Consider the following 26,214-nt stretch of genomic DNA (forward strand, 5'->3'; position numbering starts at 1 on the left):
TTCTGGCTAACAGAAGGAGGGCAACTCCAGTGCAGGTAATAAATTTAGCAGAGCGAGCTGTCATTCTCTTCTGTGGAATCCTTAACAACCAAATGATGTATTGTGGAAGATTTTGTGTGGAGGACACCATTTCACTTTAAAAGTTTCTAAATTTCACCAGGTAGTATTTTATTTTAGAAATTATTATAGATAGGTACTTAGGAACAGTTCTTCCTTCAGTGATTTTCTTATTTTATTTACCTATATCAAGCCTTAATTATTACCACAACTATGATAAAGAGATGACGGAAGTTAGGAAAAGAGTGCCTGACTATATTTGAAAATCTATCAGAAATAAAAACATGGTACAAAAATAAATGAACTAGGAAATAAATGGAGGGAAATCAGACTAGTTACCTGGCTAGTTAAAACTTAAGTTCTCCTGGCTTAAACAGAACAACCCAGTTGTGGTTTTAAATCATACATCTTGTTTTAAAAAGCAAAGGGATAGAGCACTATTGTAGTTCCAAAGTATAGAAAAGTAACGAGGAGAAGCAGGCCTGGGAACATCAGGAAGTAAGCTGGGGGGAGGGAGGAATAGAAAGAATAAATAGTTCAGGTCTGTGGAAGTATGCCACCCTTCTAAATAAAAACAGAACTAGCATCTTTTTCCAGAGAAGATGGAACTGAGTATATTCCTTTCCCAGATATTTTCTTCGAACACATTTATGGGACTCCGTATACCTGGATAATGTTTGCTATGAATCAAGAATAACTAAGCAGCTATTCTTGATTCACACTTTATTTTTTTAATTTAAATTTTAATGGGATTACTTTTTTTGAGCAGGCAGGGTAAAAACCAATAGCAAGTCAATTTCAAGAAAGTAGTTGCCATACAGGTTTGTCACTTTGCTCTTGTTAGCTTCTGTGTGGTGAACCTGAATTATAGGCCTTTAAAACTGATCATTTTGGTCTCAAAGTCTCAACATAAGTATTTTTCAAGAAACATATTGACTATAGAATTTATAAACTCAAAATTTCCCCTCCTGCATTCAGATATGTTCCTAACCAATGCTTTTCTACCACTGTAAGTTATGTATACAGTTTTCTTTCACTATAAAAGCAGCAAAAAATGTGCCTTTCTTTTTCAGGAGAGATGTTTTTGCCTAATAGATTAGAGTCATCAGGATGCTGGAATGTTTCAGTTTCAGCCTTAGGTGTAACACTAACTCTTTACTTGTGATTTTAGTCATTAAACCTTTCTCTACTTGAAGTTTTAGCTTGGTGAAGTAAATCATAGTAATATCTACAATCTTTGTTTTATAATGATGGTTTACAAATTAATAAAAATAATATAAGATGCTTTGAACTTTACAAAGAAAAGGACTGTCAAAATCAAAGGATACTATTAATAGTGTTATTATTATCAAGATGGATTATGTTTGTACTATTTCATCATTTGAAATAATCCTGAAGTTAAAATTAGAGATAGCTACACATAGAATATTTTACCAAGTCATTCAAGAGGAATCTCTTAAAGGGATTTGGTAAACAGACACAGAACACTTTCTTTCGACCATGGCACACAAGTTAACACCATTTTTTTTTCGTGTTGTATTTTGTGGAACAGGTAAACAAATGATGCAAAAGGCATACCCCTCAACCTGGCAGCTGTATCTCTTCTCCCTATTACAACTGAAACAGTATCCAGTATTCAGCAAATCTCCTTTCCTTCCTCTCTCCCTTCCTCCCTTTCATCCTCTCTAAAAGATCTAAGGTGAAGGTCTAGAACGTGTGCCTTATTTGACATATGGAGAAGGCTTTTTAAAGTTTGCCATGGTTTCTCGTAATGAGAAATTATAATGAAGAATATTGTTTAGTTTGTCTAAACAAGAATATAAACTAATACCCTGTTTGGAAAACATTTCTGGCCAAATAGACAATTTCTAAGAATTCTAGTAGATGCTTTCTTATGTTATTGGTCTTTTCATTGATACATCCTCTTTCCCTGTAACCTCTCAGAAGTAGAGGTCATATCAAACAATTTTGTGCAGAGTCTCCAAATTGAAACATAGTGATGGTTGCTTAGTAAATGCTGAAATGAAGAAAGTTAAGTATTTTTATAGAGAAAGAAGCAGTAAATATTTGCCTGATAAATCTGGCAAATCCCCCATATTTCCCATGAAGTCACTTTCTATGAGGTTAGTTTTTGTTTTAATCCTCCCCACACTGAGTGCCACTGTCAGATTTACCATTCCCATTTATGAGACCTATTCCCTTCTCTCAGGAGGCTCACAGTCTAGGGGAAAAAGGTAAACTGGTGATTACGATATAGTGTGTTGGGTGTTTTGGCTGAAGAAAGCATAGATTGCTATAGGAACACAGTGGATGGGCAGTTACATTTGGGTAGAGGGATTGGTAACAGGAGGGCTTCCTGAGAGAGGTGACTACTGTAGTTAGGCAGAAAGAAGGCAGAAAAGAGGGACAGAGAAATTAGTATTAGGTTGGTGCAAAAGTTATTGCAGTTTTTGGCTATGAAAAGCAATGGCAAAAACCGCAATTACTTTTGCACCAACCTAATATGAACATAGGAAACTATGAAACGGCATGGTTGGTGTCAAGGCCAAAAGCTGAAAGTAATTTGATCTAGAAGGAGTGTAAAGTTTGCTGAAAAGAGAGAAGATATAAGCAAGGACTAGGTCTCAGTGATTTTCTTAGACTAGGATCATGAGTAAAGTACTGCTTTGGGGACATCCTTAGGATCAGCAGACCTTGTCTAATTTGCTGTCTAGTGCATGTAGTGGAAGATTATAGGCAGCCTGAACATCTAGTCTCTCTAGACTCACCAAAGCCCTAAAGTGGTCAGTGGTAGTAGCCCAGCTGATTTTGTTGTTTATAGCTGTCTTATTCTCAGGGACCAGAGACTCCATCCCATCTCATGGAGTCTTCCCCCATTCACTTGTGTGGACACTAGTGTGTCAGAAACGGTAATGAATTAAATGGTTGGTATTTTGAGCTCCAAGACACCTGGCAGGGGGAGTCATGTTGGAAGCAAGTTTTCAAGCTTCTCAAACAAGCCCCTTGGTTCATGTCGTAGATGTGACTTATTCCAGCTCCCCATGGGACTGGTGGCTTATAATGACAATGATGTATTTTAGTTTAAGTTGTGAGGCTGAGAATGCCTTATTTGCTTGATTGAATATTCCTTGTCATTATTAGCATAAAGGAATTGTGCTTTGTCTTTTCCTTTCCATTAAGACAACAGTTCCTATATTTGTTTTTAAAAAGTGTGAGGGGAAAATCTGAGGAGAGGGCTGTCAGTGTTAGATATTAGAAACACTAGTGCCGATGGGTGGTGATTTTCCTAATATTTCCGCTGCAGTGTCAAAAACGGTATTTCGCTGCCTGGCACAAGCTGATTCTTGATCATAGGATTAAGCTGGGGAAAGCTGGGACCCTGTCTGACTGGAAGATTCAGCTGAAGGTCCTGCGGGCCTGGAGAGACTACACAAGATTCCAGAAGTTGGAGCGGGAGACTCAAGCCTTGGAAAATGATCTTAGGGAAGAAAACAGGTATCATTATTTGTATTGTGAAAATCCTTCTAGTATGTTTATCTAGGATATTTCCCTCCTGAAGAATCCACAAATAAACTTTACACATGCCAACTAGAATAATCTTAACCACTTATAAAATATGGTAATCACAGTTTTTCTATGTTACATCTCAAACTAGAAAATTTTAACTGAAAATTATAAGTAAACAAAATTATTTAAATATGCTAGCTGGGAGTAGTGGGGTGTGCCTGTAATCCCAGCTACTCAGAAGGCTAAGGCAGAAGGATCACTTGAGCCTAGGAGTTCGAGACCAGCCTGGGGAACACAGTGAGACCCTGTCTCCAATAAAATAAAATAAAATGTACATTGTACATGATCTTCTTTCTTTAGTGGAAGCAAGTATTAGGATTTTCCCTTGCGTTCTGGTGTAGTAGCATTGTACCCTGGACCATCTTACAATTCAAAAGAGGGTGTTTGGCTTATATGCCAATAATTCTCATTCATAGAAATCACTGTCTGCACATAAAATGTTAATTAAGGACACAGAGAACATCCATCTGGGAGGGCCAACCTGCCAAAAGTGATTCCTGCAACTCTACCATCTTTTGTTCCACACCTTATTTAGAGGTTTTTGGACACCTTTATAACAGCTCCGTCTTATGTTTGTGAATGACACAGAATTCTGTCTTCAAATGAGGCTTTCTTTATTCCATCATCTTAAAATCAAATAATTTTCTTATTATTATTTACAAGTTCAAGTTTGCATTCTTGAATCAAAATCACAGATGTAAAAGGAACCATTTGGTTGTTTGTTTTTCTTTATTTCTTCTTAAAAAAAAGTGATAAATGATGTGCAGAACGTGCAGGTTTGTTATATAGGTATACGTGTGCCATGGTGGTTTGCTGCACCTACTGGCTCATCCTCTAAGTTTCCTCCCCTCATCCTCCACCCCTCAACAGGCGCTGGTGTGTGCTGTTCCCCGCCCTGTGTCCATGTGAAGGAACCATTTGTTTACTTAGGGGTTGGGGAGAAATTCATGTTTTTATAAGTAATCACTTCTCTACTGGCAGTTCTGTCATTCATTCAGGATGAAAAATCACATGAATGATAAATGTAAGTATTGTTACATAGAAGGGCATGGTGCCTCTTAAAGTTATGCAATCCTGTGATAGTATCAGGCCTGGAGACTGGTGCATGGCCCCTTGTCCTCAAAGAACTCACAGTTGAATGGGCAAAACAACATCTAGAGACTGTACAGGTGTTGAGGAGTATTGTAAACTGAATAATACATTTCCATCTGCTGCTGAGAACGTGGCAAGAATGTGTAGCTGTGGCTAAGGAGATTCCTAAAGAGTGCCAGGAAAGGCATTATCAAGAAGATGGGTCTTGATCTGAGCTTTTCGTGGTCAATAGGATGTTCCTAGGTAGAGATGGGGAGACTGGGATGATGGCATGAAGCATAGCCATCTGGATTGGCTGAAGATTATCAAGCATGTTGTTGTCAAGTACATCAACTTCTGAATGGCCTTGAATGCCGGGACATGGAGTTAAGGTAGTCTTTGGTTTAAAAAAAAAAAAAAAAAAAGTGAATCCTTGAAGGTTTTTTAAGCAGGAGGGTGACCTAGTCAATTTCCCTTTCCTATGATATGCTGGGAGAAATCTTTGGTGAAAAAAATAGAGGCCAACACAGAAAACTCTCCCATAGTTTGTTTCTAAAATCTCAGGACCTGGTGACTGATACAAGGAATTAGGATGATAGCTTACTCAGAAAGGAATAGCTGGTAGGATTTGTTGGATAAAGAAGGGAAACGGGTTGTAAAGTGGATGCAATGTGAATGCAGGCATAAAATGAGTGGACACTTGGATGTTGATGTTAAAAGTGGCCTATGAGATTTACATGCTAGAAGAAACTTGTATAAGGAAAATCTGGAAAATTTAAGATTCCGTTCCAATTAAACTGTTTAAATATAAAAGCACTAAATAGGGATTTCATAATAGCATAATGTGCCAATTTTTTAAAAAAGATCTTCTCAGAACTTTTTGTCTTGTATCTGTGAATTATTTTCAGGTGACTATTTTTAAATGTTTAGAATGGATACTAAACATTTTTTAACTGCCAGAGTTAGAAAACATTTAACTTATAATAATTTTTTACTATAAAGCTTTAGAGCAAAAAAAATCCCAGAGCAGGAAGGCACCTCAAGGATCATCTGATCCAGCCCCTCATTTTACAGATGATAAAAGTAAGGCCCAGAGACAGTAAATGACTCAAGGTCACAAAGCAAAGAGCAGCCTCAATGGACACCAAATCCATACTTGTTGAATAATAAGCAAGTCAGGGAACAAATGAAGAACTCAGTTGCTTCTTCTCCTGCAATTTAACTTGATAGGGTTTCGAAGCATTCTTCCCAAATAGACAGCTCCGGGATAGGAGAGAGCATTTATTATCATGGTTACTCATTATAGAAACTTAGCTCTGACCACATTGACAACACACAGGTGATTCTGTGGTTCACTCACCTGGACATTGAAATTACTTATTATGTTCGTTATTTAAACGTCAGATGTTTTCCTCATCCTCTAGCTCCCCTCACTGACGTGTGTGTTTGCCACCTCGATTTCCTCTCACTGGCCTGTCCGCCATGAAGGGCCCAGACTTGTGGGCTTTTTTCTTTTGCCCCTTTTCTTTCTGTTCTTCCCACTTTCTCTCTGAAGCAACCACAAATCTCTCTTTTTAGTATTCGTAATTTAGCAACCATCTTTCCTTGTTGAGCCTGTGCTGAGTCTCACTTGCAATCCAAGGATTCATCCACTTATTTCTTCTAAAAATGCATCTTGCTTTTCCTAATAGGAATTGTGGTTGCTCTATTTTTGTTCATGTTTATTATTTTAAAAGAAGTTGTGGTAATAATGTTATAAAATTTCCTTACAATATCGTGATGCAGCTTCAACATGAACAAATATTTCCAAACCCTGAGGATTAACTTAGTAATACAACAAAATTCTGGTTCACACACTAAATTAGACCCTTTGACATGGTGGTATTGAAATTTGAACTGTGTATTCAATTTCCTTAGCATGTTCATTTTTGAAAGTTGATTCCAGATCTTCCATTCCTCCTCTCCCCCTTTCTGTCTGCATTTACAGCTAGCCCCAGACAAAACTGGGAAGAAACAGGGTTTGTTTTCAACATCTGCACCAAAATCTCATAAATCACTACTTAAAAACTTACTCATGTAAGTGAATACCACCTCTACCCCAATAACTATGGATAAATTAAAATAAAAATTTTTTAAAAATCTTCTGCCAGTCCTTCCTGAGCCCTGCTTCCCAGATTTCTCAATTCTTTCCTGGGGTGTATCTCTGCCCTTCTCTGTATTAACCTCCACAGTCTTTAATCCTGCCCTCTCTTGCACCAGTGCTCTGGGCCTTTCCTGGAACATGCTTTACCTCTTGCCTTTGTCCCTCAAGCCCTTCGTTCTTTGTTACTGTAATTCTCACTTGATATGTTATCCCTCCTGGGACTTTTTTTTTATTTTATTTTAACAGGCACTGTCTGGAAACAGTGCCCAAAGTGGTAGTGACAGAGATTTGAGGGTACTGTGGCAGGCCAGTGAAAAAAACTGGCCCTTTGGCATTCTTCAGACCATCTCATTCGTTTGTTCGTTCATTCGTTCATACTGTTTGATTGGGATAAATTCATTCAGTCAACCAGCTTTACTGATGTTTACTGTATACTAGATCCTCTCCTAAGTCCTGGGGATAGGATGGGGGAACAAAAATATTAAACATTATTGCCTTCTAGGAGTTTTTTATCTAAATGGGGAAGTTAAAATTATACCCAAATATTTAACACAATTGCAACAGAAGACACCATAAGATAAATACTTAGGAGTGACATACATATGAATGATATCCTTCATTATGATCCCCTGGGGAGCTTTCTAGAAATAGAAATTCATGGGACCCACCTTCTGAAAGAGGCAGAATGTGGCTAAGTAGAAAAGGGCATTTTTTAGTTTGGAGAAGAACTAGTAAACTAGTACATAGGCAGGCTTGTGTAGGAACAGGTCAGGGTGAACCCGCCAGGCTCACCTGGAGGTGGGGAGGAGAAGTGAGGCTGAATTGAAAATAGACCGTCAGATATTCTCATTTCCAGTACTCCCGATTTCAGTGTTCTTTTGGAAATCATTTACGGAGTGTGCCTGTTAATCATGTTCAATTGTCCTTCCCTCTGCTCACGTGGGTATGCAGGTGAGCAGCCAGAAGCCGCATGGTATCTTCACCTGGTAAAGCTCCTGATCTCTCTATCACACAGGCAGAGGACAAGGCTTTCATAGCCTGGCTCACTTTAAAACTTTAAAACTTTTTAAAACAGTTTTTATCTTCCATTTTGTCCCTGGGGGTACCTGGCACATTATTGAATGCATGAGCTTATTCATTCCTATTCCTGCTGAACCTGCTCATCCCAAATGTAACTGTTCATGTCACTGCTTTTTTATGTTGTGCATCAGATTACAGCACTCAATCAGATCACCAGCTTGTGATTATGTATCATTTTTCATTTGTTTTTAAAACGTTCAAGACACTTTGCAGATATCTAGTAGTCTTGTCCTAAGACAGTGGGTATTACCTTACATGTGAATTTTGTTCTATATTTTCAGGGTTGTTTTAAATTGAATTAGATTCTCAGGAAAAAAAACTCTTGTAGGATAGGCAGCATAATAGGGCTTACTGACACTGTTTTTGAGGATGAATCTGGGGCTTAGAAACTCAGTTGCTGTCCCAGTGTCCCATATCTAGTTAGCGTTCTTCTTCTGACTTGTAAGTTCCAAAACATGCACCCGTCACCCAGTATCATTGAGTGTTCATCCTGGGCAGCAAGGTTCATACTTAAATTCCTATTCAAACCTTTTGTATTTTATATTCTTAGATGAGCAGAGACTGCCTTTCTCTGCATGCCGTTGTATATCATTGTGATGATCAATTTATATACTCTGGCTAGAAATTCCCTGATTTCAGATTGCAAGGAAATTGGGATAGGCTATTTTTCATAAGAGAACTCTGCCCTTCCATTTATGATTATCTGGCATCTATGTCTGAAACCATTTCTTTAGGTGAGCATACCAAATTAAGTTGCATCTGACTAAGGTTTAAGAAATTTAAGTGATTTTTCGCTTTTAGAAATATTTATGTTTTAGTGTTATCTTTTAGAAAGTATAGAAATTGGCTTATATGCAACATTGTCACTCTGCTGAAGTGAGCTGCAAGAGAACAGTAGTGGAACTATCCTTGTCTCTGGATCTCTAGCTTCTGTGCTTCTGCCTTTCTGCCTCAAACCACAAATACAGATATCGTAGCTACATTTTCTGTTTCTTCTTTTTTACTTTTTTTTTTTCTTTGACACAGGGTCTCACTCTGTTGCCCAGGCTGGAGTGCAGTGGCACAATCTCGGCTCACTGCAATTTCCACTTCCCAGGCTCAGGTGATCCTCCCACTTCAGCCTCCCAAGTAGCTGGGACTACAGGCACTCACCACCACGCCCAGCTAATTTTTATATTTTTTGTAGAGATGAAATTTCACTATGTGGCCCAAGTCTCAAACTCCTGGGCTCAAGTGATCCACTCACCTTGGCCTCCCAAATTCCTGCGATTACAGGCATCAGCCACTGCGCCTGGCCAACTATATTTTCATATCCCCACAGAACCATTATAGAGTGGGCTTTAAGCCCTATATTGAACATGCATTTTTTTTACTCATTTTCTTACTTTTTTAGTCTTGTTATATTTACAGAAGTGTTTCTCTCTTTGCCTTTTCATAATGTCCAAATAATCTCCTTGACAGTCAAAACCCCAGTGCTGCTTTTGGCTGTTTGTGCTGTAAAAACAGGAAATTAATACATCAGGTAAATTTCACACTCCTCCTTCCAGAGCAGATTGATGGAAATTGAATTTCACATTAATCAGACACAGCAATGTACATCTTCTATCCTGTAGAAATTTATGATTTTTACTCACTTGAATAAAGTGTTACAGGGTTTTTTTGTTCCCTGTTTATACACTGATTTTTGGAGCTTTGTTCTTACCTGTGTTGCTATCTGATTTATTGTTATTTCTTCTAAAATTTTTATTTCAAGATTATTCAGTCTCAAATATTTGTTTTCATAAAAGTAAAACATACATAAATGTTTATTACCACTTATACTTTTATAACAAAAACCATCAGTAAGTGAATTTCTAAGTATTTATTGAGTACCTATCAATGCTTTAGAAGGAAACAATTAAATATAATGAAATATGCTGTTAGCAGGGTTGCTTATTTTTAAAAGAAATATAGAATAGATTAGAAATATCAGAGTATATCTCTTGTGGTAAGTGTAAATATTATTTGGTGAAACTTTTACACACACACACACACACATTGAGTCACAATGTGACATTTTTTTCTTACTGTAGGTTGCAGTCAAAAAAAGGTTTAAAAGTCGTATAAACATTTAAGAACTGTAGAAATGGTCTCCTGACTCACTGAGTTAAGAACTTTATGATTTGCTTGATATGACCCCAAAGAGTCCATGAGGAGAGTTAAGCATTATTTATGTTTAACAGAAATGGATATGCAAACAGTATGATGGAGAACTTATATGAGTCACCTTTCCAAGATACAATCCAGTGTGTGTCTAAACAGTATTATATTTTGAACCTCAAAGCTGATCCCTGATACCACATAATAAGTTCCACACTCACAGCTAAGTTCTTCAGGATAATAACCATTCACTTATAGATAGATCTCAGACCTCTATGTTTGAATTCTCAACTGACTGCCACCAAATCTCCTAATGGAGATTCCCATTGGGAAGAAAATGTGGCTGGCAGTAACACCACATCCCAACCTCCCCTCAGTCATATTCCCTAACATTTATAAAGTTTCCAGGAATCAAAGTGAGCTCTTCCTTAGGAAGGTGTAGAAAATAAATGAGTTCCATGAGACCAGGGGCCTTGCCTTTGCCCTTCACACATCTCGTGCTTAGCAAGTACCTTCTTGGGGCAGACATGCATTCAGTTCAAGGGTTTGGTAAATGAGTCCTTCTCTTTAGCAGTCCTTTCCCTGACCAGTTCTTCTTTCACAAGATCAACCCTCAGAGTTTTACTTTGCTTTTTGTAAGGCTTTTACTTAAATTATTGACAATTTAACTTGTTAAGTGTTTTAATTTTGTTGCTTTCTCTTTCTCCTAAACCTGTCTTTTTAAAATTTTTGTGCATAGCTGAACCTCTGTCTCCCTCATGCATTCATCTTTTTAAAGTCATTACTTATGTACCTCTTCTTTTTGCTCTTTCCCCTCCAAAAGCTTTCAGAAACTATGGTAATCAAAAAAATGTAACATGCCCTTGTGACATGAGAGAACAGAACAGTTCCTCTTTCTTCTTGAAGGTAATCTGTTGAAGTGCTGACACCTTCTATGAGGAGATCCTTTGCACTGGGGAATTTATAAAGCAATTTCATTTAGCTTAATATGAAATGTTAAGCGAGAGCTAAGATGGAGCATTTCTAGAACCCTTTTGGACTTATGTTTCATTTATATTATCAATTAACAAACTGTAAATGGCTTCTTTATTTTAATGGAAGTGCTTTGTTGCTTAGAAAACAACAACTGGCCACTGAGTATAACCGGAAACAAGTTCTCCGACACTGCTTTACAGAATGGCAGCATTGGCATGGCACCGAGCTCCTGAAGAGAGAGCTGGCTCTCACAAAAGAGGAAACTAGGAAGAAGATGGATGCACTGCTGCAGGCAGCATCACTGGGGAAACTCAGTGCCAATGGGTCATCAGGCTTCAGTCTACCCGAGGAGGCAACAGCCGTGGTGGGTCCACCAGTAAAAAATGGACAGGTACATTGTTTTTCCTGCTTAGTAAACACTTGCATTTGAGGTTTGTGCTTTTATAGCTGGTATGTCAGTCATTGTCAGATTGCCTTGTCTAGGCTATCAAAAGATTAGAGCTGCCTCAATGCACTACCTTTCAGGCAGTGTTTATTTCCTTGAATTGAATCTTCTTTTTATAATCATATATAAACTTTGGCATCATTGGAAGTTAGTAGGGATTTAATATCCAAAGGGCATTTAAAACAACTAAGTGAAATATTCATTTAGGAACAGACAGGTAAAGCACTGTCTATAACTCTTGAACTCCTCTTTTTGATCATCAGACATTTCCTTTCTAAATGAGTTTGTAACTTACAAGAGGGGAAATTTAAAATTTTTATTTTTCTAATAAGAAAAGTCATATGTACTAATTGTAGCAATTTGATAGAAAATCACAGAGAAAAAAATCCTATAATTCTGTCATCTGTAGATAATCACTAATAACATGTTAAAGTATAGCCATCTAGTCTTTAAGCATATGCAAATTTATCTCTTAATATTTTATTTAGCTTTTAAATTTTCTTTAGTCAGGCCATTGAGGAACTCTAGTCTGCCAAAATTCAGGAAAAGGAAGGCCATGTTTTTTTCTTCTTAATACTTATACTTACTGCTTTTCTAAAAAAAAAAAATTGTGTTTTCACAATATAACATGAGCATTTTCTGTCATTACATACACTTCTGCAATAGTAGTTCTCAACTGAGAGTATACCTCAGAATCGCATCTACTAAAACAGAATTTTTGGGTGTGGGGCAGCTCTTTTTAAGTTCTGCAAGTGGACGTAATATATATCCCCTGTCTAAGGACTAGTGTTCTGTGCCACCATTTTGTAATGGCTACATGATATTCTGTAATGAACCATAAGCTGGAATTTGTTTAGCTCCTCTATTACTGGAATTTCATTTGTTTCCAGTTTGCCGCCATTGTGAACAATGCTTCAGTGAACATCCTAGTAGCTAAATCTGCACATATCCATAATGCTTTACTTAGGATAATACCTAAAAATGGAATGCATGTTCTATTTTCATCTTATTATTGCTTCAACATTTGTATTTCTTTGATTACTAGTAAGGTTAAACATTTTTATATTGAATATACACTTGTGCACCATATAGCAATGTTTTGGCAAATGACTGACCACATACACAGTGGTGGTCCCATAAGATTTTAATGGAGCCGAAAAGTTCCTCTTGCTTAGTGATTTCTTGATGATCTTGACCCTGTATAGTCCTAGGCTAATATGTGTGTTTGTATCTTAGTTTTTAACAAAAATGTGTTTTAAAATTTTTTTAAAAAACAACCTCTTTAAAAACAGAAAAAAAAAGCTTATGGAATAAGTATATAAAGAAGGAAAATATTTTTGTACAGCTGTGCAATGTTTGTGTTTTAAGCTGTTACTTTATAAAAGAGTCAAAAAGTAATTTAAAAGTTTATAAAATAGAAAGTTACAGTAAGCTAGGGTTAATTAATCACTGAAGAAAAAAAATTCTAATAAATTTAGTGTAGCCTAAGTATACAATGTCTATGAAGTCTGCACCAGTGTATAATAATGTCGTAGGCCTTCACATTCATTCATCCAGAGTAACTTCCAGTCCTGCAAGTGCCATTCATGGTAAGTGCCCCCATACAGGTGTGCCATTTTTTATCTTGTATACTGTTTTTACTGTACCTTTTCTATGTTTAGATATGCAAATACTTCCCGTGTGTTACAGTTGCCTACGGTATTCCATACAGTAACATCCTGCCCTGGTTTGTAGACTAGGGGCAATAGGCTATACCATATAGCCTAGATGTGCAGTAGACTATACCATCCTGGTTTGTATAAGTACACGCTACAGTGTTTACACAACAAAATCACCTATTTCTCAGAACAAATCCCCATTATTCAGCAATGCATGACTGTATATATATCTATATATGGATGTAGAAAGATACAGATATATAGTGACTTGTCTCTTCATGCCATTTGTCCATTTTTCTATTTGATATCTTTTTCTTATTTATAAGAGTTCTTTATATTTTAAGACTATTGATGCTTTTATTATTATATATTGCAAACATTTTTTCCATTTTGTCATTTGTCTTTTTGGTTTAGTTATGGTGTTTGGTACTATACACAGTTGTTAAGTTTTTATAAAGTCAATCCTGTCGGCTTCTTTTATCACTGCTCTTGTCATGTTTAGAAAACCTTGTGGAGAAGATCTTCTACCCCCTCACCTCCACCCTCCACATAATGATGTTAAGTACTTAATTCAGACATGTGAAATTAAATTGTGTGCTGGAGGGTCCCCAGCCTTGCTTTTTACCCTGATTATTGCTAGCAAGTAGGCTGGTTTTAATTTAAGCTTATTCTCTCAGAAAGGGGGGATCAGGAAGATGCTTGTTGGGACTTATGTATAACATTTTGGTCCCTTCCCCTAGGCAATGTATCTACCTTTATGGCAGATAATTTTGTCTCCACTGAGACCCAAGACAGACTTCTATCTTAAGAAAGAGCTGTATGGAACCTTTTACCTTACAAAGTGCCACTGTTCTTAAATGAAAAAAAAAAGTCAGCAGAAAGTATTTTTTACCTGTGCACAACAGAAAAATTACTATATATATATATAGTAATTTATATATAATATATATTTTATATATATAGTAATTTATATATATATAATATATATTTTATATATATAGTAATTTATATATATATAATATATATTATATATATATAGTAATTTATATATATATTATATATATATATATTTAGACTCAAGGGAACAAAAGCCTCCAAATCTCTGAAATCAAGAAAAAAAGACTTGATCAAGAAAGGATAGTATTGTTAAAAATGGAGCAAATGATAATAGAGGGCTACAATAGACCCTGTAGAGACTAAGTAAACTAATCTTTTTCCAGAGTGCACAGCAAAACATGAACAAGTGAAAATATAAAATCTTTAGTTAGATGCTTATTAATTATACAGTCATAGGAACTCATGTACTAAGAACACACAAACTGTACCTTGAATTTTTCCAAAATTATCAGTTAGCTAATAGGTGATTTTCTCTAATTAAGTCAGACCATTCACTCCTGCTCTATTAAGTACAATCTGTACCACTAAGCTTTTCCTTCATGTTCTTTATTTTCACGTTAAAAAGTTACCATGATCCAAAAGAAACCCTGTTGGTTTACTCAGGGCTTTGACATAGTCTTGCTAGGTTAATAAGGTGTCATTACCACCAAGTTTAAAAGAACCTAAAACATATACACTGCTTAATACTAAATTGCTTAAGCAGGTGTTCTCATGAATAAGTGTTCACTGACATTACTGAAATAAAAGGTTACTTTTAAAAGTGTTTAACATGTCAGAGTTTCCATATATCACATCTTTCATTTCAGTTGAGTCTATGGAAAGCATTTCTATAATCATGAAAAATATTTTTGAGTCCCTAAGGATGGCGTCCTGTTAGAACAAGAAGCTTCTTGTTCTTGTTTGTGAACTAGAGTCTCGCTGTGTTGCCCAGGCTGGAGTGCAGTAGCACGATCTCGGCCCACTGCAACCTCCACTTCCCGGGTTCAAGCGATTCTCCTGCGTCAGCCTCCTGAGTAGCTGGGATTACAGGTGCGTACCACCATGCCTGGCCAACTTTTGTACCTTTAGTAGAGACAGGGTTTCACCATGTTGGCCAGGCTGGTCTCAATCTCCTGACCTCAAGTGATCTGCCCACCTCGGCCTCCCAACGTGCTGGGATTACAGGCGTGAGCCACCACAGCCGGCCACTCTCCCAGTTTTCATGGTGAGCAGCAATGCATGTTTTAAGAGTGGTGGCCTCTGAGGTAGCCAGGCCAGAAGCACAGACCACCTTTACCTGCAATACATGGCAGTTGTGCCATTAAAGAAAACAATACTGACCTCATGAATGTTGGATTTCATCAGCACAGTCCTTTAAATAGTTGAGCTATAACATGTTTCTCTCTCTCAGGAGACTGCTGTGCCTCCTTTGTGGGAAAAGCCTCCCTTGGGAAGCAGTGGTTGTATGCTCAGTCCTCCCCTAGGAAGAACAACAACAGGCAACTTGCAGGGTTCCCTTCAGAATGTCTCTTTGAGTGCACCTGGCAATAAGCAGCACAAGACCCTGGGTGCTGAACCCTCTCAACAGCCTGGCAGCAACGAGACACTCGGAACTACCAGCCAGAAAGCAGAACCGCTTTGCTTGGGTCATTTCCACAACCGCCATGTCTTCCAGCAACAGCTGATTGAGAAGCAAAAGAAGAAACTTCAGGAACAGCAGAAAACAATTCTCGAGCTGAAGAAAAACCAGCAGCTGGCAGAGGCTCAGTGGGCAGCAGAGCATGCCTCAGCAGTCACAGACGCACAGAGCCACCTGCTGTCAAAGCCCAGAGAAAAGGAACCAAGAACCTGCCAGATGCTTGTGAAGTATGTCTCTTCTATCAGAACTCTCTGGACTCATTTTAAGGGGTTTTTCACTTTGGGCTCCTGAGCTTCTTTGCCCTGCTTCTGAGCTCCATGATCTTTCCTTTTCCTTGATTTTGCACTCTCAAAGCAAAGAAGCCTATGTTATGACTAGTATATGACAGGCATAGATAGTCAAGGATGCCTGTAAGGATCCAGTTATACAGTTAGCAATTTGGGTCACGGCTGCCTTTGAGGATCTCTTTTACTATGCCAGTTAAAGTGAAAAATGCTGTCTTGCTCTATTTCTGGGTTTCTAGCTATGTTAAGTGCTGAGAAGCCAAGTCAGACAACATCAGGTCCACATGGAGCAGCCCCTGGGCTGGCTTATTTCCTAGCTTAAATCTGTAGTTGTTAGGGATAAAACAAAACATCTTTGAGCCTCAAATAAGAGCCCAAGTTTCTCAAAAGCCATGTAAGATGGTTTCAGATGTGTTTGAGACATACTCATTGCATGTGGTAAATGGTAGGATAAGATGTGGTGACACCTATGGATTTGAAGCATTAGGATGGGAGTCAGAGTACCTGACTCACTGTGTAGACTCATGCCGATCACACAACCTTTCCATACCTCATTACACACATTTATGGAGTGGATATAATATGTAGTTATCTCAGAGAGTAGGGATTCATTAAGGTCTGTAAAAGGCTTTGAGCATCTCAGGTCAAAGGACTTTGAAGGAAATGTTAGTAGTCTAAATTCTTTTCCTTTATTTTTTCCCTAGTTCACCTGTTGCTTCCCCTGGGACTGAAGGCAGAAGTGACTCCCGTAATTCTCTTTCTGGACTCAAAAGAAAACCAAAGCAATTGATGACACTGCATCCCATACTAAAAGGCAGGGCTGTCTTGGTGGTGGCCTTGGTGGTTGTTATCGTCTCTCCTAGAGTAGAATGTGTACACTGGGACTGAATTCTGGCAACTCTTGAGGTTTTGAGACTTGGCAGAACCTGACATCAAAAATCTCAGAACGGTAGACATGTGAGGAGTGGAGTACACCAGAGAGCCCCACTACTTTTTTCCTGCCCCTTTTGCCAACCTTTTTGGCATTCCCAGCCAACACACACACAAAAAAACATAGCTGAAAGGTGTATCATTTTTCTGTAATTTGAGATTTGGATTGTGAAAAAAAAAGGGATAACTACACAAATGAGAAAACTCTGAGGAACTGCCAAGGTCAAACACTGATAAAGGTCACCTGTCATCGTACTTTGTTAATGTTCAAATTTGATCAGTTTACAGTAATCCAAGATAAGTTATTATATCATTTTATAATGTTATAACTTGTTGATGGGATTTTAGTAATAAAACCTACAAACCAGATATCTTAATTTGATAACATTTTTGATGCACCTAGAAACACTTATTTATTTATTTGGTACAGGCAGGGTCTTCCTGTGTTGCCCAGGCTGGTCTCAAACTCCTGGCCTCAAGCAGTCCTCCCACCTCAGCCTCCCTAAGTGTTGGGATTATAGACATGAACCACTGCACCTGGCCAGAAACCCTTATTTAAACTAAACTACACGAATAGAAGCATTCTTCAGAACCCACCTAGTGAATCTGCTAATTGTTTTTACTATATGCTTAGTCCTTCACTGTACATATGTTTGCATGTGGTGGTTGGCACTTTGACAATTATATTGTGGTTTGTAAATTTGATTTTTTACCTGTGACAAGATTTGCTGGTTTAACAAGAAGTAATTACAATTGAAAGACACTGTGCCTGCAGTCAATTCCTATTAATGAAGAAATTGGCAGTCTTTGCATTAACTATCTGCCAGGACAGCAATTTATGCTGTCTTTGCCTATCATTAAGCTTGGTCAGGAAATGCCCAGTTAAGTGTGATTATTTTTTTAAAATTATTGTTTGGTCAAGGAGGTAGCTATTTTAGAAGCCCAGTCTACTTTCAAGTAGTCTTTTAATGATTAGATCTGGAAAAGATGGGCAAAGGGCATATTACCAGAGACTCTGCTTCTTAAGGGTCTCTTACTTTAATCCCCTAGTCTATTTCTGCCTTCTTAGAGACAATTTCACTCTCACCATCTGTGGCACTACCATTCTTTTTCAGCAAAGCAGACACTTAATATCTGTAAGAAATAGCCTGGTGAGTTTTTTGTTTATTAATTCTTAAAACTTGGACTTAAATTCTTTTCTCTAAAATATGGCACAAGGAACTGAAAGTAATTATTGGCTGGCTTAAGTGAGCAGAACTTGATACTCCTCCCATCCATGCCCCTCTTCCTATGAAAGCCCCAACTGATTACAGAGTCATATTATCAGACCATCTTGCACATTTGTTTCTTTTGGATCGATATTTAATAGCCTGTCAAGAACAGGAGTCTGACACTCAAATTCATTCAGATGCCAGTTCTCCAAATGCCTGGTACAATTCCATTTCCTGCCCATCTGTATATCCAGGCCTTAAAACTAGATTCAAATATATTCATCGTGACCCCAAACTTTAGTTTGTTTGTTGTTGTTCTTATATGTACAGACATATGTACAGTGACTTAAGAAAAATTAGCAGATTCAATAGGATTTGAGGAATGATTCTACTCTCAAAGTACTTGTTAGATGTAATGAAAGTTTTCTGCATTCATCAAACATATAATCAAATTAGAATTCTGGTTTCTGGGTTTCATATACTAAAAGTCTATCATCAAGGCACATTATAAATCAGTAAACAATTATTTTAATAAAAATGTAAACAAAATAATTAATTTATAAATTGTTCCTCATTGCTGAGGATGGGATAGTAGGTCTTTAACCTGTAGAGTGTATAAGTTCTATTTATCTCTATATATTTTCTGAGATTGTGAACATTCAACTTACAAGAGACCCTAATAATAACACTAAATTTTACTATGAAATGGAGACATTTCTCTTGCAGTGTTCCTCATATTTTTTCAATATAAAAATATTAGAACTCTGTTACTATTTTCTAGGTATGGAAGAGAGAGCAATTCAACGAGCTGAACGTAGGCAGATCTTGGCAGAGAAGAAGAAAAAACAAGAAGAAGAAAAATTGGTAATAGATTCAAAATGCAAACTGAGTCAAAAAAAAAGGATTTGTCTAGGTCTTTCTTAAAAAATGAAACTTCACTTTTTCAGAACTCTTGAGACAACAGAGTTACATCAGCTTTGGAAATAGTTTTTTGGCCTACTGGCCTGAATTCTGTGACAATTTTAGGAAAATAAGGGGGACAGAAACATCAACATCATTAACACAGCAGGAAGAAAATGTTATAAAAGTTGATGAGAGCCAGCAGATTAGAAGATTTACACATAACCAAGATTAGTGTATTATAGGTAGACGTCTGACCTACTGAATTTGCAAAGGGGGATAGTTCTTATTTTCCAAAGTTTTGACCTAGACTATCCGAAGTAAATTTTGTAACTACCAAGAAAAAATAAACAGTTCCAACAATTAGGGGGTTTTCTGGTGAAATGAAAGAAAACCTTTTTCCCCCTAAACTGTTTCTAACTTGGAGTTAGTTTTTCACAGATGACAGTAAGAACTGAAAAGCAATCATTTTTTAATGAAAAATTGGTGATCTTATTTATGATCAGTCTTACCTTCCCAAGTAGAAAAGGATTCTTTTGGAGAAACTTTTAAGGTACATAGCTGATGACAGGTTGGTTGAGTTTTCTACTTTTATCACAAAGTGCAGACTTCTTCCAGAGATAGGATAGCACTTTGGTAGACACTTGACTATCCTAAACATAAAAGATCACATTTCTGTTCAAATTGAGGGTTCTGATTTTTCTGAGTTCTAATCTCAATCAGGCCCAGTTAAAGGCCCAAGAGGAGGAACGTCAGAAAAGGGAGGCAGAAGAAAAGGAGGCACAGCTTGAAAGAAAACGAGAAGAGAAGAGACTGAAGAAAATGGTTAGTATTGTCTGTTTGGTCAGTCCCTGTATCTTGAGGCTTGCTGTGTGTGATACTGTGGCCCTATCCACCTTCTTTAACCCAGAACTTCTGTCTGGAATACTCTTCTCTCCCCCTCACTTCTTTTCTCTATCTTATTTAGGGAAAAGATACTCATTCTTCAGATCTCAGCTAAAACAGAGCTTTGTCCAGATGAGCCTTTCCTGCCCTGGCCACCCTCCTCTCCACTCAGAATTAGGTTGGGTCCCCCTTTGTGGACTCTCATCAAGTATCTTCCCTTCAGAACATTATTGACACTTATCATTGTGCATTTGTTTTATGGCTGTTTTATTCATTTCTACATCCCCAACTAAACTGTAATCTCCGTAAGAGTTAAGGGAACAGTCTGGTGGTGTTCACTATTGTATTGGCACCCAGCAGATATGTGTTTTATGAGTGAATAAATGAATAAACAAATGGAAGAAGAAGTGATAATACACACAGAAATAATAATACACACGGAAGAAATAAGAGAAAAAGCTCTTACTCTAAGGTTATTAAATTCTGCTTGGGAAGATAAGGCCTAAAAATACAAACCTGTCAGAGACATTGTAGTAGAGTATTTGCCATCATGTGCTACATAGACCGAAAGAGATCAAGGGGCCAGACGTGGTGGCTCACACCTGTAATCCCAGCACTTTTGGGAGGCTGAGGTGGGAGTATTGCTTGAGCCCAGGAGTTTGAGACTAGCCTGGGCAAGATGGTAAGACCCTGTCTCGACAAAAAAAAAAATTTTAATCATCTGGGGGCAGTGACACCTGCCTATAATCACCAGCTACTTGGGAGGCTAGGGCAGGAGGAATCCTTGAGCCCAGGAGTTCGAGGCAGCAGTGAGCTGTCATTGTGCCACTGAGCTCCAACCTGGGCAGCAAAGTAAGACCATCTCTAAGAAAAAAAGAGAGAGAGAGAGAGATCAAGAAAGTCATATAAGGTATGTTTCATGAAGAATTTGGAGAAATCAGAGGCATTTTCATGAAAAGGAAATTTGAATGGAGAATTGTATTAGTCAGGATTCTCCAGAAAAAGAGAACCAGTAGGACATAGACAGAGGGAGACTTATTTTGAGAAATTGGCTCACGCAATTATGGAAGCTGAGAAGTCTCATGATCTGCCATCTGCCATCTGGAGACCCAAGAAACCCGTGGTGTAATTCCAGTTCAAGTCTGAAGGCTCAGAATCAGGGGAGTTGATGGCATAAATCTCAGTCAAAGAGCAAGAGAAGACCAATATCCCAGCTCCAGATGGGAGGCAGGAAGCAAAAAGGGGCAAATTCTATCTTCCTTCTCCTTTTTGAAAGTTCTGTTCAGGCTCTCAGCAGATTGGATGATGCCCACCAACATTAGTGAGGGCAATCTACTTTACTAAGGCCACCAACTCAAATGCTAATCTTATCGAGAGACATCCTTGAAGACACATCCAAAAATAATGTTTAATCTAGCACCCCATGGTATAGTCAAGTTGACACATAAAATTAGCCATCACAAGTCCACCCCTTGTCAACATGGCCCCCATGCACATCTCCTTAAACCATAGTTAATCTGCAAATAAAGACAACAGCACGATCATAATTCCACCTAACATGATACAACTATCCAGCATACAACTAAAAACATACTAAACCATTCCTCAGAAGAGGAGGTAAAGTCCTTGTGTGATGTTTACTCTTCTCCATGATATCCCATAACTTAAATACTTAAATAACTTAAATATCATAAATGATATAATATTAGCAACTTAAATACTGTGATACAAAGTTACATTATAAAAGAATAAGAGGAAAGAAAATGCACAAATGTATTCATAGCAGAATAAGGAGAAAATACTCATGACACAGTTTTTTGTTTCTACAACTGGTTACATGGTCGTAACTGGTATTTATAAATACCTTCTTCCACTACCCCTCCATATTCCCCTTGCCTTCAGCAAGCACCTCAGCTGCTTGTTATTCTCTACCCAACAGGTGACCCAAACCTTCACTCCTAAAGTCACAGCAACATTCATAGTCCTGCCTGGATTAGGTTGTAGTTTTCCATTTACTCTAATTACAGGACAATGTTAATACTAAGAGACACCCTAACAAATCTCCTGTATTCCAAATGTATTCTTCCTTGCCTTCATGTAGAGTAGTAGTTGAGTTTCCCCTTGGCAGGAAGGATCAGTCACCCCAAGCTAGCCCCATAACTCCCTTCTTTGCCTGTTGATTCAGTGGCACGAGGAGCCCAAAGTGGCCAGGTAGCAGTCAACTTGCAGTTAAGTGGAATCATTATGTCTCTTGGTGAAAGCATTTTTCCCTCTGGAACTAAGACCTCTAGGCTAGTAAAGCATAAAGTCATGGGAACAGGAAGCCAAAATTTTGCTAGTGGTATTACTAGGGGTAATAGTGTACCATTCTCATTTCCATCCCTTCATTCCTGGGCCCTTGAATCCTGGCTATCAGAGAAACCATGCCATGTATTGGATACTGATTAAGAGCATGTACGGACTTCTGAAGAACCTTCCCCAGCCCTGCAAGGTATTGCCACCTAGCTGGTGCTATAACTAAGTCTTCAAAGGGCTATTCCATTGTTCGATCAATCCACCTGGTTCTGGATGGTAGGGAACATAGTAAGGCCAGTGAATTCCATGAGCATGGGCCCATTGCTATACTTCTTTGCTGTGAAGTGAGTTCTTTGGTCAGAAGCAATGGTGTGTGGAATACTATGACGGTAGATAAGGTGAATCTGTAAGTCCACAGATGGTAGTTTTAGTAGAATCATTGCATGCAGGGAAAGCAAATCCATATCTAGATAGAGTGTCTGTTCCAGTAAGAACAAAATATTACCCCTTCCTTAATGGAAGCAGCTCACTGTAATTAACGTGCCACCGGGTAGCTTCCTGATCACCCTGGGGAATGGTGCCACATCAGGGACTCATTGTTAGTCTCTGCTGCTGGCAGATTGGGTACTCGGCAGTGCGTTTAGCCAGGTCAGCTGGTGAGTGGAAGTCCATGTTGCTGAGCCCATGTATAACCTCTACTTCTGCCACCATGGCCATTTTGTTTATGAGCCCACTGGGCGATCTCAGGGGGTCAGGATCATCAGTATCACAGTCTTCCACCTCCACAGTTTGTTCCACTGAAAGGTCTTCAAGGACAGTAACACTGGTGGAGCTGTCATCTCCTATGATAGCGATGCTTTCTTCTTGAATACCTCTTGAAGGACCTGCCTGAGGCTGTTTTATGGTTAACTTTTTTTTTTTTTTTTTTTTTTTGAGGCAGAGTTTCACTCTTGTTGCCCAGGCTGGAGTGCAATGGTGCGATCTCGGCTCACTGCAACCTCTGCCTCCCGGGTTCAAGTGATTCTCCTTTCTCAGCCTCCCGAGTAGCTGAGATTACAGTCATGCACCACCACGCCTGGCTAATTTTTGTATTTTTAGTAGAGACAGGGTTTCTTTATGTGGGTCAAGGTGGTCTCGAACTCCCGACCTCAGGTGATCCACCTGCCTCAGCCTCCCAAAGTGCTGGGATTATAGGCATGAGCCACTGCGCCCAGCCAACTTTTTTTTTTAATAAGGAGTACAATAAAAAATAATGATAAAAAGTATAGTGTCATTCTCAAGTATTATGTACTTCACATAATTGTATATGCTATACTTTTATATGACTGGCAGCACAGTAAGTTTGTTTATACTAGCTTTACCACAACTGCTTGAGTAATGTGTGGTACTATGAATTAGAACAGCCACAGTATCACTGGGCAATAGGAATTTTTCAGCTCCATTATAACCTTATAGGGCCACCTTGGTACATTCGGTCTTTCATTGACCCAAACATCATTATGTAGCATATGACTGTATATTTATTTTATACTTTGGGTTATTAAAAATACTATGTTATTTATTTTGTTGCTCAAATTGTTTCAGCTTTGGCCACTGGGAGCTCTTTAAGATTGGCTCCTATTGTCCCTTTAACATGCCCCCATTATTTTGTGTTCTTTGGGCACTTTACTTTCTGATGCTATTCATCTTTTATTTTTTCGTTTCCCTGCCCTCATGAATAAGCCATTTCTCTGAGGGTTCTTAGTTATAAATGGTATTTGGAAAGCAAGATCTAAGTACTGAGGGTCTAATTGCTACTGGGGTATCACTAATTCTAGGACCTTGGCAGTTGGGGTAGGTAATATATGTATGCTATGCTATGTATACACACCTATCTGTAATCATTCTGTATCTATCCATCTGTGTGTGTATATGTACATATATGTATGTGTAACTCTACCTAAATATGAGTTCATACTGATGTTTCTGGCTCTAATCCAGCACTAGAGGGTTTATCTTATGCTTCCCTTCTTGCTTATTTGTAAATGCCCTCTGACAGTATGAAACCTGGCTCCCACAATTCATCTATTTACTTATTTGTTCAACCCCAGGATAGATGTAAAGCAGTTTCAGAACTGATTACCCAAACCCCAATGAGAAAAAAATTACTAAATACAGTACAGTGTTTATGTACAGTTCCATTTATCTTTAACCTTATGGTTTCCAATTAAAATCCGGGATACATGTGCAGAACATGCAGGTTTGTTACATAGGTATACATGTGCCATGGTGGTTTGCTGCACCTATCAACCCATCATCTAGGTTTTAAGCTCGGCATGCATTAAGTATTTGTCCTAATGCTCTCCCTCCCCTTGCCCCCCACCCCCCAACAGGCCCCAGTGTGTGATGGTCCCCTCCCTGTGTCCATGTGTTCTCATTGTTCAGCTCCCACTTATGAGTGAGAACATGCAGTTTTTGGTTTTCTGTTCCTGTATTAGTTTGCTGAGAATGATGGCTTCCAGCTTCATCCATGTCCCTGCAAAGGACATATTCTCATTCTTTCTTACGACTGCATAGCATTCCATGGTGTATATGTACCACATTTTCTTTATCCAGTCTATCATTGACGGGTATTTGTGTTGGTTCCAAGTCTTTGCTATTGTAAATAGTGCTGCAGTAAATATACATGCGCATGAGTCTTTAGCTGGAGGCATCATCCTACCTGACTTCAAACTATACTACAAGGCTACAGTAACCAAAACAGCATGGTACTGGTACTAAAACAGACATGTAGACCAATGGAACAGAACAGAGACCTCAGAAGTAACACCACACATCTACAACCATCTGATCTTTAACAAACCTGATAAAAACAAGCAATGGGGGAAGGATTCCTTATTTAATAAATGGTGCTTGGAAAACTGGCTAGCCTATGCAGAAAACTGAAACTGGACCCCTTCCTTACACCTTATACAAAAATTAACTCAAGATGGATTAAAGATTTAAATGTAAAACCCAAAACCATAGAAACCCTAGAAGAAAATTTAGGCAATACCATTCAGGACACAGGCATGGGCAAAGACACCAAAAGCAATTGCAACAAAAGCCAAAATTGACAAATGGGATCTAATTAAACTAAAGAGCTTCTGCACAGCAAAAGAAACTATCATAAAAGTGAATAGGAACCTACAGAAAGGGAGAAAATTTTTGCAATCTATCCATCTGACAAAGGTCTAATATCCAGAATCTATAAAGAACTTAAATGTACAAGAAAAAAACAGTCCCATCAAAAAGTGGGCAAAGGATATGAACAGAAACTTCTCAAAATAAGACATTTATGCAGCCAAAAAACATATGAAAAAAAGCTCATCATCACTGATTATTAGAGAAATGCAAATCAAAACCACAATGAGATTCCATCTCACGCTAGTCAGAATAGCGATTAGTAAAAAGTCAAGAAACAACAGATGCTGGTGAGGCTGTGGAGAAATAGGAACACTTTTACACTGATGGTGGGAATGTAAACTAGTTCAACCATTGTGGAAGACAGTGTGGCGATTCCTCAAGGATCTAGAACCAGAAATACCATTTGACCCAGCAGTCCCATTACTAGGTATATACCCAAAGGATTATAAATCATGCTACTATAAAGACATATGCACACGTATGTTTATTGTAGCATTATTCACAATAGCAAAGACTTTGGAATATACCCAAAGGAATACAAATTATTCTACTAAAATAAGTTTTAAGTTACTTAGGTCAGCTCCTATTTTTCCCTAGGTCAGCACCTATTTTCCCCAGCTCCTGGAGTACAGCTCCTGGAGTCAGATTCATTTGTCACAGGGTACATTCCATCCTGGAATCCCTGACATTCTGGTTGATTTTGTTGTTTTTCTACTTTAAAGTTCACTCTTGGTAATCTACAGTGCTATGGGTTTTAACAAATGCAGAGTATTATAAAAAGCAGTTCCTTCATGTTACAACTTCCTCTGTATACCCCTCATTTTTTAATTTTTATAGGTTTAGGGGGTATAAATGCAGTTTTGTTACATGGATATATTGTGAAGTGCGGAAGTC

At 38.1% G+C, this 26,214-nt stretch overlaps 1 protein-coding gene across 3 annotated transcripts in view; it reads left to right on the plus strand.

The window, feature by feature from the left end:
* The window catches only part of CCDC191 (coiled-coil domain containing 191), a 90,157-nt gene that overhangs the window by 34,457 nt on the left and 29,486 nt on the right, over positions 1 to 26,214 (plus strand). For all 3 annotated transcript variants that reach the window (XM_009238515.4, XM_054551494.2, XM_054551495.2), the window contains 6 exons: positions 3,362 to 3,552; positions 11,174 to 11,423; positions 15,423 to 15,877; positions 16,639 to 16,748; positions 18,857 to 18,939; positions 19,699 to 19,800. In XM_009238515.4, the coding sequence (XP_009236790.3) occupies positions 3,362 to 3,552; positions 11,174 to 11,423; positions 15,423 to 15,877; positions 16,639 to 16,748; positions 18,857 to 18,939; positions 19,699 to 19,800 (1,191 nt within the window). The remainder of the gene's footprint in view (positions 1 to 3,361; positions 3,553 to 11,173; positions 11,424 to 15,422; positions 15,878 to 16,638; positions 16,749 to 18,856; positions 18,940 to 19,698; positions 19,801 to 26,214) is intronic.

This window comes from Pongo abelii, chromosome 2, assembly GCF_028885655.2.
Source record: "Pongo abelii isolate AG06213 chromosome 2, NHGRI_mPonAbe1-v2.0_pri, whole genome shotgun sequence".
Lineage (NCBI taxonomy): Eukaryota > Metazoa > Chordata > Mammalia > Primates > Hominidae > Pongo > Pongo abelii.